The following is a 9,833-nucleotide window of genomic DNA, read 5'->3' on the forward strand; positions in this document are numbered from 1 at the left end:
CTGCCGTCAAACCCACTCTGGAACATCCATGGAATACACCAACGTCACGGAATACACCAATACCCATGGAATACACCAGTGTCCATGGAATACACCAATACCCATGGACTACACTAACACCCATGGAATACACCAACACCCATGGAATACACCAATGTCCATGGAATACACCAACACCCATGGAATACACCAACATGAGGATATCCCTCCTGGCTCAGCCACCAGTCCAAGAGGGACACCCTGGCACACAAAGCACCCTGAAGGGGACAGGTTGTGATTTCTCTTGTGAGCCCTGAAGAACCTTCTAGAAAGGCTCTGGCTGCTCCCCTGCCCTCCCCTTTTATTCCCTTTGTCCCATCTGAAGCTCCATGGAGTCCCAGCACCTTTGTCCCCAGAGGGGAAAGTCTGACAGGAGCAGCCAGGTGACCTTTGCATCCTTCCTTGGTCTCCTCTGCTGCCCATGGACAGCTTGATCCCCACATGCATTTTTTTCCTTTTCCCACCCTCCTCTTTCCTGCCTCTCCCTCCCCTTTCCCAGACAGGGTGGGGAGGTTTTAGGTGAAGAAATCCGTCGAGGGGATGGACAAACCTGAGGGATTAAGGAAGGACACACAGGTGGGGCAGGCATGTGGGCACGCCTCCCCAGCCTAATCCTCTGCTGGGACTGGACACGCTGTCCTTATACTCAAACCCTCTGGATGCATTTTCCCTCTCTGAATCAACCTCTTTTGGAATGTTTGCACCTCCAGTGTCCTGTGGCACAAAGGTCCCACAGCTTAGCAGAGTGTGGAGGGAGAAGGGGATAATGTGAATCAGGAGATTCAGGATTTGGATCCAGCTCCCAGGCCACTGTGGTGAGGAGATGAAAGGAGAAGGAGTGAGACTGGAAACCAGGAGTGCTGCTGTGGGAATTCAGCCCTGTCAGAGCTGCGAGCTGTCCCTGCCCACGGGAGCTGTGGCAATCAGTGACCTCTGGCAGGGCCCTGCTCTCCTGCCAAACCCAGGGCCTGCTGCTGCAGCTGCTGCTCTGCCTCCCTCTGCTTTGGGAAGACAGGACTGGGCAGGAAAATGGGGATTCAGCAGGGCTGCCCCTCCCAGGTGCCATTCCCTGGAAACCCCAGGCTCTGGAGGGGTTGGTTGTGACAAGTGCCAGGTGGGATTTGATGACTGTGACCACTGCACACCTGGGCTGCAGGTTCTCGGAACTGCTTCCCATTGCAATCCCAAATAAAACCTGCTTGAGGCCAAACCACGAACCTTTGGCTCTCTGGTACCACCCACAGCCTCGCTCACCTGTCTCTGGAGTCTTGTGTGGAAGTGGAGAGAACCTGGAATCACAGAATGATTCTTTTCCAGCCTGGAAAAGACTTGTAAGATCATGGAATCCGACCTGTAACAGAGCACTGCTAAATCCTCCACAAAGCCAAATTCCAAAGTGCCACATCTACATGGCTCTGAAATCCCTCCAGGGATCCCTCCCTGGGCAGCTCTTTCCAAGGCCTGAGCTCCCTTTCCATGGGGAAATTCCTGCTGCTGTCCACCCTGAGCCTGCCCTGGCCCAGCCTGAGGCCGTTCCCTCTCCTCCTGTCCCTGTTCCCTGGCAGCAGAGCCCGACCCCCCCGGCTGCCCCCTCCTGTCAGGGACTTGTGCAGAGCCACAAGGTCCCCCCTGAGCCTCCTTTGCTCCAGCCTGAGCCCCTTTCCCAGCTCCCTCAGCCGCTCCTGGGGCTCCAGCCCCTTCCCAGCTCCCTTCCCTGCCCTGGACACGCTCCAGCCCCTCCAGGGCTCTCCTGCAGGGCCCAACGTGATTCTTTGGTGAAGCTTCAGCTCCACAGTTGCGTTTGTCAGAGCAAATGCCAGGACAACAAAAAACCCATTTGAATGTGATGGATCAGGACCCAATTTTATCTCCAGGACTCAGAGTGGGGCTGTCAAGTGTGTAAAGATCGGAGCAGAGGGTTCAGCTCGCAGGCTGGGACATGAGGGACAGTGGGGCCCCCACACCACCACTGCTGCTGGTTCCATCCACTGATGGCAGAGGAGCTCTGGATTCTGGTTTTTCACCCCATGGAAGCAGAGGGAAGGTGGGGACAGACAGGGCCTTGCTATGTGACTGCCCCAGCTGACATTTATATTTCCCATATACCTCAGAGACCATTCCAGTGCCTAAAGGGGCTACAAGAAGCATGTAGAGGGGCTTTGGGCAAGGAATGGAGTGACAGGACAAAGGGCAATGGATTCAAACTGACAGAGTAGGTTTAGACTGGATATTGGGAAGGAATTGTTCCCTGGCAGGGTGGGCAGGCCCTGGCACAGGGTGCCCAGAGCAGCTGGGCTGCCCCTGGATCCCTGGCAGTGCCCAAGGCCAGGCTGGACATTGGGGCTTGGAGCAGCCTGGGACAGTGGGAGGTGTCCCTGCCATGGCAGGGGTGGCACTGGATGGGCTTTGAGGTCCTCCCAACCCAAACCATTAAAAAAACCAACCAACCAGTTAAACAAACCAAAAAACTCCACAAGCCCAAGCCATTGCTGCTGTCAGTCATTAACTTTGCCTTTCGTGACATTTCAAGCAGACCTTGCCCTCAGGTACCCACAGGCTGCTGCAGTTCAGCTGCAGCACCAATTTTTTCATTACAGCTGAAAGAATGGGAAAACCCCCAATATTTCAAAGGGATCAGTGTGGGCACCTCAGGTTTCTCTTCCCCTCGGAGGGACGCACACACCCGAGCATTTCAGGTGTCACCTCTGCTCTTCCCAGCCAGAAATATCCGTGTTTGCTTTTTCATTTCAACGCTCTGTGCAGCCAACACCCTCATTTATCCCCTGAAGCTTTTGCAACAGCAACACATAAAACCATAGCAACAAAGCTGGGTACTGCAGCCTCCTCCTGCCTCGGATTTCTCCATCCCTGCAGCCTGCGCTGAGGCAGCAGAGCTTTGCTCAGCAGGACCTCGTTGCTCTCCACCACCCCCTGACAGGAGGGTGCAGCCAGGTCTCTTCTGTGTCCCAAGGGACAGGAGGAGAGGAAATGGCCTCAAATGGCACCAGGGGAGGCTCAGGGTGGAGATTGGAAACAATTTTTCCCTGCCAGAGTGGTGAGGCCTTGGGATGAGCTGCCCAGGGAGTGCTGGAGTCACTGTCTCTGGGAGTGCTCAGGAGGAGTCTGGATGTGGCCCTTGGGGACAGGCTTTGGGGTGCTGCTGGAAGTGGATGATGCTGAAGGGCTCTTCCCACCTTGATTATTCTGGGAATCTGTGAAAATGGGATTTTTTTTTTTTTAGCCACAAAGGACAATCCCAGGTGTCCCTCTCCACTAGGAATTAAGGACAGTGCACCCTGTGTAGGGCTCTGATCTTCAGCCATGGAGTTACTGGAGTATTTAGAGACAGTTTTTTACCAGATATGAATATTTTGGGGGCAGCCTGTCAGGATCCCTCTGGAAAGCAGCAACATTCCAGCAGATCAGCTGTTCCTCTGATCCCATGGGAAAAGACAGGGGTCAAACAAACCCCAAGTGTTACAACAGGCTATCAAAGCATATAACACACAATGAAGTCTCAGGATCTCTCAGAAAACCAAAATACCCCCGTGGTTGAACCACTCAGCAGTCAAAGACCCCAAAAGATGGAAGAACAGTTCCATAAGAAAGAAACAATTCCAATGGATTTCCTCAGCTAAAAAAGAAAACCCAACCTGGACAGGGCAAGGCATAAAACCCCCAGCTGTGCTTCAAAACATCCCCTTGGGAGGAAATGTTGTGCAGATCCTAAATCCATCACCTGGGAAAGAAAATAACCCCCATCCTGCATGGGGGGAGTGCAGAGAGCAAATGAATCCATAAGGATTTGCTTGGAGGAAAGGGAAACAGAGGGAGAAGAGTTAAATGGTGGAGAGGTAGAAAAAAAGCTTAAATCTTATTGTGACCCAAAGGAAGGAGCAGGTCAGAGACAGAAGCACAGCTGCAAGCCAAAAAATAAAGAGGCAGAATCTTTAATTATCAACAAAGGAGCAGGAAAATGTCCCAAGACAAAATTGGATGATAAAGGAAAGTCAACATAAAGAAACAGTTTTAACTGAATTAATTGATGTAGTTTTGAGTAAGCCTAAGAGGAATGGTTTCAACAGGCACAGAGGAAACCATAAAATCCTACTGGCCTTGAGAGGATTTTTTGGATTAGAGGGTGATCAACTGACAGAGGACTTGGCCCAGGGACAGACAGAACTGTCCCATTCACTGATGGTCATTTAAACACGTGCAAATTCCAGAAGGAATCCAGGAGAGCTCTGAAGGAGATGAAACCTGGGGAAATTAATGAAATTCTATCAGCACTCTGAGTATCAGAGTTGCAGTAGAGCCTCTCAGTAGTTGAAGGCTGAGTTAAGTCTGTGCATCCCAAGGTTTGAGGTGGGACAGGTCCAGTGAGTGCTGCAATATTGGGATTTAACCAGAACAGAAGGAATTCCAAAGGTAACTTACACAGGGAGGTGTGAAAGGATCCTCACACCTCTCCACCAACCACACTGAGCAGCTCCAGTCTTTTGTTTCTAAGAATTCACCCTATAGAATTCATGATCCTAAGGGAATTAACCCTATAAATCAGAAATCATGTATGGTTAATTCCCTTATTTTAGAGAAAATGAAGGGAAAATACTGCAAAAGTTTTGAATGCTGATTGAAAACAAAGTGCAAAGTTTGTTTATTGCAGATGATGCAGGGAAACAATGGAAGATTGGGGAAAAAAGGGATCAAGTGCACTGAAAATGTCTCTGAAGGGAAATGTTTGAGGGAGAAAGATCATTATTAATAACAATCTTCTGTTATTCGGAAGAATCACAGAATCTTTTGAGTTGGAAAAGGCCTCCAAATCATCCTGGGGCCAGGGACAGCAGCCAGGGAGCGGCTGGAGCTGGGCCAGGGCAGGGTTAGGTTGGATTTTAGGGAAAGGTTCTTCCCCCAGAGGCTGCTGGGCACTGCCCAGGCTCCCCAGGGAATGGGCACGGCCCCGAGGCTGCCAGAGCTCCAGGAGCGTTTGGACAGCGCTGCCAGGGATGCCCAGGCTGGGATTGCTGGGGGGTCTGGGCAGGGCCAGGGGTGGGACTGGGTGATCCCTGTGGGTCCCTTCCAGCTCTGGAATTCTGTGATTCCATAAGATCAGGAGCATTTTGCTTGGCACTAGTCTCCATTCCAGACTAATATTAAGGTTTCCACCTTTCCCACCCAAGAAAGGGCTCCTCCTCCTGTTTAATCATTCCCACCCTGGCTGTCCTTGACCACCTCATTGCTCTCCACACTAAGCAAACCCTGAGCAAAGCGACCTTCAGGGGGGACACGCAGCAGACTGGGATTATTCAGGAACTCTTTGGCTCCATTGGGAACAGGTCTGGCCAGGAACAGCTGGTAGAAGAGAGAGGTTGAGGGAGGGATACATTTCACCACGTTGTTGGGCAGTTATTCCAGAACTTGGGAACTTCCAGGCTCTTCTCTTATTTCCACAGCCAGACAAAAGAGCTCCAGGTGATTTTATCCAGCTGGGAGCAGCCAGGGAATGTCTGTGCACAGTGCAGTGAGGTCCCTCTGGGGTTCCTCAGAGCAAACCGAAGCTGTGCCAGCTCCCTGGACTTCCAGAGGCAAAGCCAAAGGAACCTGCCAGGAAAAGTGTGGGATCAGGAGGAAATGCTGCCAGCAGCTCATCCCTGTGCTGGGAGGTTTCACACTCAGAACATGTCCAGGAGCAAGGAGAGCAGGAACCATGCCAATGGCAGGAGCAGCAGGGCTTCCTCAGGGATCGGCACTTTTCCACCCCAGGAGCACATCTCCCTCCCTCTGGTGTGTGCTGTGGATTCAGGGTCACTCCCCGCTGCCTTAACGTCCCTCAAAGGTGACATTTCTTAGGCAGGACTGGCTGTAAAATGAAAATGTGTTTTTTACAGCAGCTCTGTCCCAGCCTGAGTGCTTGGGGAGCACCTCAATCCCACCAGAACCCCCCTCCTTGGATGTCCCCACCAGAGCAGGAGCAGCTGCTGATGCTCCTGACGTGGTCTCGTTTCACTGAGCAAATTCCTGCTCTCTCAGGTGCCTCAGAGCCTCTCACTGAGGTGTCAGTGTGTGCTGCTTGCCAGGAGGAAAGTCAACACTCATTTATTCTCCTTTTCTTTCTGTTTTGCTTTGGTTTTTTGGGGGTTTTTTAGTAACTTTTTGTCTTTTCCTGCTGCAGCTCATGAGTGAGGTGCCCACAGAGCAGAGCTCCGAGAGGCTGCTCCTGGCTGGCTGGGAGGATTTCCTTCTCCCAGCAAGGGCTTGGAAGTGTTGCTCACTTGATCCTGATGCTGGGGGGAGAAAAAGAAAGGAAGGTCAAACTTTGGGCATCGAGCAGCCTGACTGCTCAGTGCTCACCTCTTGTGCCCTGATCAGCAAAGGAAATTATTAATATCACTGTTATTATTACTATTATTATTATTATTATTGCTGTTGAGATTGGTTAATTCATAGAAACATGGGATGGTTTGGGTTGGAAGGGACCTTAATCTCATTCCACTGTCTCAGGTTGCTCCAAGCCCCATCCAACCTGGCCTTGGACACTTCCAGAGATCCAGGGGCAGCCACAGCTTCTCTGGGCTGTGCCAGGGCCTGCCCACCCTCCCAGGGGAGAATTTTTCTCTAATAATTATTATTATTCTACAGAACTCATCCTTGCTCCTCTAACTCATCAAAAATGAAGCTGCATCCCTGTTTATCCCCAGGAAAGCTCTTTTCCAGTATCTCAAATTGCAGCAATCAGCACAAAGGCCCATTCCCAGATCCGACAGGATGACTGATGCAAGCTGTCAGCCAATATTTGACTTTCCAGGTGAGATTAGATTTAGCTTTTAATTTAATATAAACATAAAGTGTGCAGTGCAAGGCACTTACTTCAGAGGCAACTGCTCCCAGCCTTGTGCAGGCTGGAGGCTCCTTAAAGACATCCCTGCTCTTTTTGGGAGTTTCATCCCATTATCCAGTGGAGTTTGAAAAGCCTGAGTGTTCTGAATCTCCTTAGGGAAGGACACAGCAAAGGTAAGTCGCTGTTAGCAAGTCTTTATTCCAGTTTGAAAAAGCAGCACAGTTTTTGATGTAAATCAAGGAAAAAGCAGATTTTACAGACAGTAAAGGCAATTTGTATTTATAGTTTCTCATTTCCTTTCATTAATTACCCTTATCCCTTTATTTGAGCATGTGTGAGGGGTATAACTGCAGAGGGATCCAGCTGCACGTGTGCCTGAATCTGTGTGTTGAATTCCTGAATTCCTGAATTGAAACATGTCCCAAATTTTTTATCAGCAATGAAATTTCACTGCCCCTTCCCCTTGGATGCAGCGAACTCCTTGTTCTTGAGGATTGCACTGGGAACAAAGAGCATTTCTGGGAAGATTTCCACAGGTTTTAGGGCTTGGTTGGCCTGGAGAACCAAAGGAACTGCCCACATTAAAGTGGGACAGCCTGGGTGGGAATGGGATCTGGTGGGAATGGGATCTGGTGGGAAGGAATGCTGGAGGGGGATTCTCCTGTGGGATACACACCTGGTTCATGAGGTCTGAGCAGCACTGGGGGCCGAATTTTGGGATAAATGGGATCAAACATGGCTTTGCAGCACCAGGCAGTGTCTCTGCCCCTTTGGGGACTGTCTCAAATGCTCACCGAGGCCAGTCCAGGGATGGGGCTCAGCCTCCATGTCCCTCCCATGTCTTTGTCTTCTCCTCAGGAGAAATCCTCCTTCCCTTGGAGTTTTGCCTCTGTAGGGAAGGGACAGGGCCTCATCCCTTGGGACAGGGGCCATGGGGGCCTTCACCAAAGCTGCCCACACACCAAAGGGACCTGTGGGCACCAGGATGAGCAGAGGGATGGAGCAGCTCTGCTGGGAGGAAAGGCTGCGAGAGCTGGGATTGTTCAGCCTGGAGAGGAGAAGCTTTGGGCTGAGCTCAGTGTGGCCTTGCAGGGCCTGAAGGAGCTGCAGGAAAGCTGGAGAGAGACAATTCCCAAGGCATGGAGGGCCAGGAGCCAGGAATGGCTTCCCAGTGCCAGAGGGCAGGGCTGGATGGGAGATTGGGCAGGAATTGTTCCCTGGGAGGGTGGGCAGGCCCTGGCACAGGGTGCCCAGAGCAGCTGGGGCTGCCCCTGGATCCCTGGCAGTGCCCAAGGCCAGGCTGGACATTGGGGCTTGGAGCAGCCTGGGACAGTGGGAGGTGTCCCTGCCATGGCAGGGGTGGCACTGGATGGGCTTTGAGGTGCCTCCCAGCCCAAACCATTCCATGATTCTGAGCAGGATCTTTTTGGGTCTCTGAACATATGGAACCACTCAGAGATGGGGATTCTCAGCTGAGCTAAAATTGCACCTTCAAGTGGCAGAAGGTGACTGTTATTAGACAACTGCCATGACACTGACAAAATACTCCAACTCTTTTAATATGACATCTGATTAAAAAGTGTATTTTGTTGTCTTTAGCAGCACAATTTGCAAGGATGGCAAAGATGCAAAACTTCACTTGGGCAGTGGAAGATATTTTCAAGGAAACCTTCCTCAATTACATGAATGGCTGGAGGAGAAACATGACAGAAGCAGCGAATAAGCTGCAGGCAGAGGTGGCTGCTGAAAACTTTGACTACGTTATCCTTTACCTGATGGTGATGATTGGGATGTTCTCCTTCATCATCGTGGCCATCCTGGTGAGCACTGTGAAATCCAAGAGGAGGGAGCACTCCAACGATCCCTATCACCAGTACATCGTGGAGGACTGGGGAGAGAAGTACAAAAACCAGGTTCTCAATCCAGAAGATCTCAAGTGTGTGATCCATGAAAACCTGGGGGCAAGGGATAAAACGAGCCTGGAATCACCTTGACTTTCTGGAAGCACCAGCAGTGAGGGAATCACGAAATCACCCAGAGGGAACTCAACCGGAATTCCAAAGAGCTGTGGAAGTGTTGATTAAATTAACACACAGGGCAGTGGATAATGGAGTCCTGAGGAAATCAGTGTTCTGGTTCCCATAAGGATCTTGGGAAACTCCAAGAGAAATCTGATTGTGCTTTCCCTTTAGGAAAATAAAGCCAAGAGAATGGTAACTTGATTATTTGAGCATTTTTTAAATCCACAAGCAGATCTGGATGTTCCCACCTCAGAATAACTGTGAATTGGTGGTCAAAAGTGCTGATTCAGGTCCAAACTGTGTGACTTAAGCTCACCTTAAAAATAACTTGAAATTGTCCAGTAAAACCTCCAATGTCCAAGGATTAACTGAGCAATCAATTAGGGAATGAATCGCAGGAGGGAACCTGCACACATTCACTCCACGCTCCTTTTTAATGACCTGATTCCCATTTTCACTTGTGCTAAATAATAAATGACAAAGGGCTTCTTTTCTTTGGGAGCCTTTGGCTTGTTTTGGAGATGGGTCTTGAGATTTGAGCTGATGCCATCACGCTCCAGATGTGCTGGAGGTGCAAAAGAGGCACAAGCAACAAGCTGAGAAGGAGTTTTCCTCTACTCTGCTATAGGGAGACCCCACCTGTAGAGCTGCCTCTGGATCAACACCAGAAAAAGCTGGAGCTGCTGGAGAGAGTCCAAAGGAGGCCACAGAGCTCCTCCAAGGGCTGGAGCCCCTCTGCTCTGGAGCCAGGCTGGGAGAGCTGGGGGTGCTCAGCTGGGGAAGAGAAACTCCAGGGAGAGCTCAGAGCCCCTTGCAGGGCCTAAAGGGGCTCCAGGAGAGCTGGAGAGGGACTGGGGACAAGGCACGGAGGGACAGGAGCCAGGGAATGGCCTTAAGCTGAAGCAGGGCAAGTTTATATCAGATGTTGGGAA

General features: G+C 50.8%; 1 protein-coding gene across 1 annotated transcript; it reads left to right on the plus strand.

The window, feature by feature from the left end:
- Positions 1–8,441: 8,441 nt before the first annotated feature.
- On the plus strand, positions 8,442–8,874 carry KCNE2 (potassium voltage-gated channel subfamily E regulatory subunit 2). The gene has a single exon (XM_010413256.3). The coding sequence runs from the start codon at positions 8,497–8,499 to the stop codon at positions 8,872–8,874; it is 378 nt and encodes a 125-aa protein (XP_010411558.1). The 5' UTR covers positions 8,442–8,496.
- The last annotated feature ends 959 nt before the right edge of the window (positions 8,875–9,833 follow it).

The sequence above is a fragment of the Corvus cornix genome, chromosome 1 (genome assembly GCF_000738735.6).
Source record: "Corvus cornix cornix isolate S_Up_H32 chromosome 1, ASM73873v5, whole genome shotgun sequence".
NCBI classification, from domain to species: Eukaryota; Metazoa; Chordata; class Aves; order Passeriformes; family Corvidae; genus Corvus; species Corvus cornix.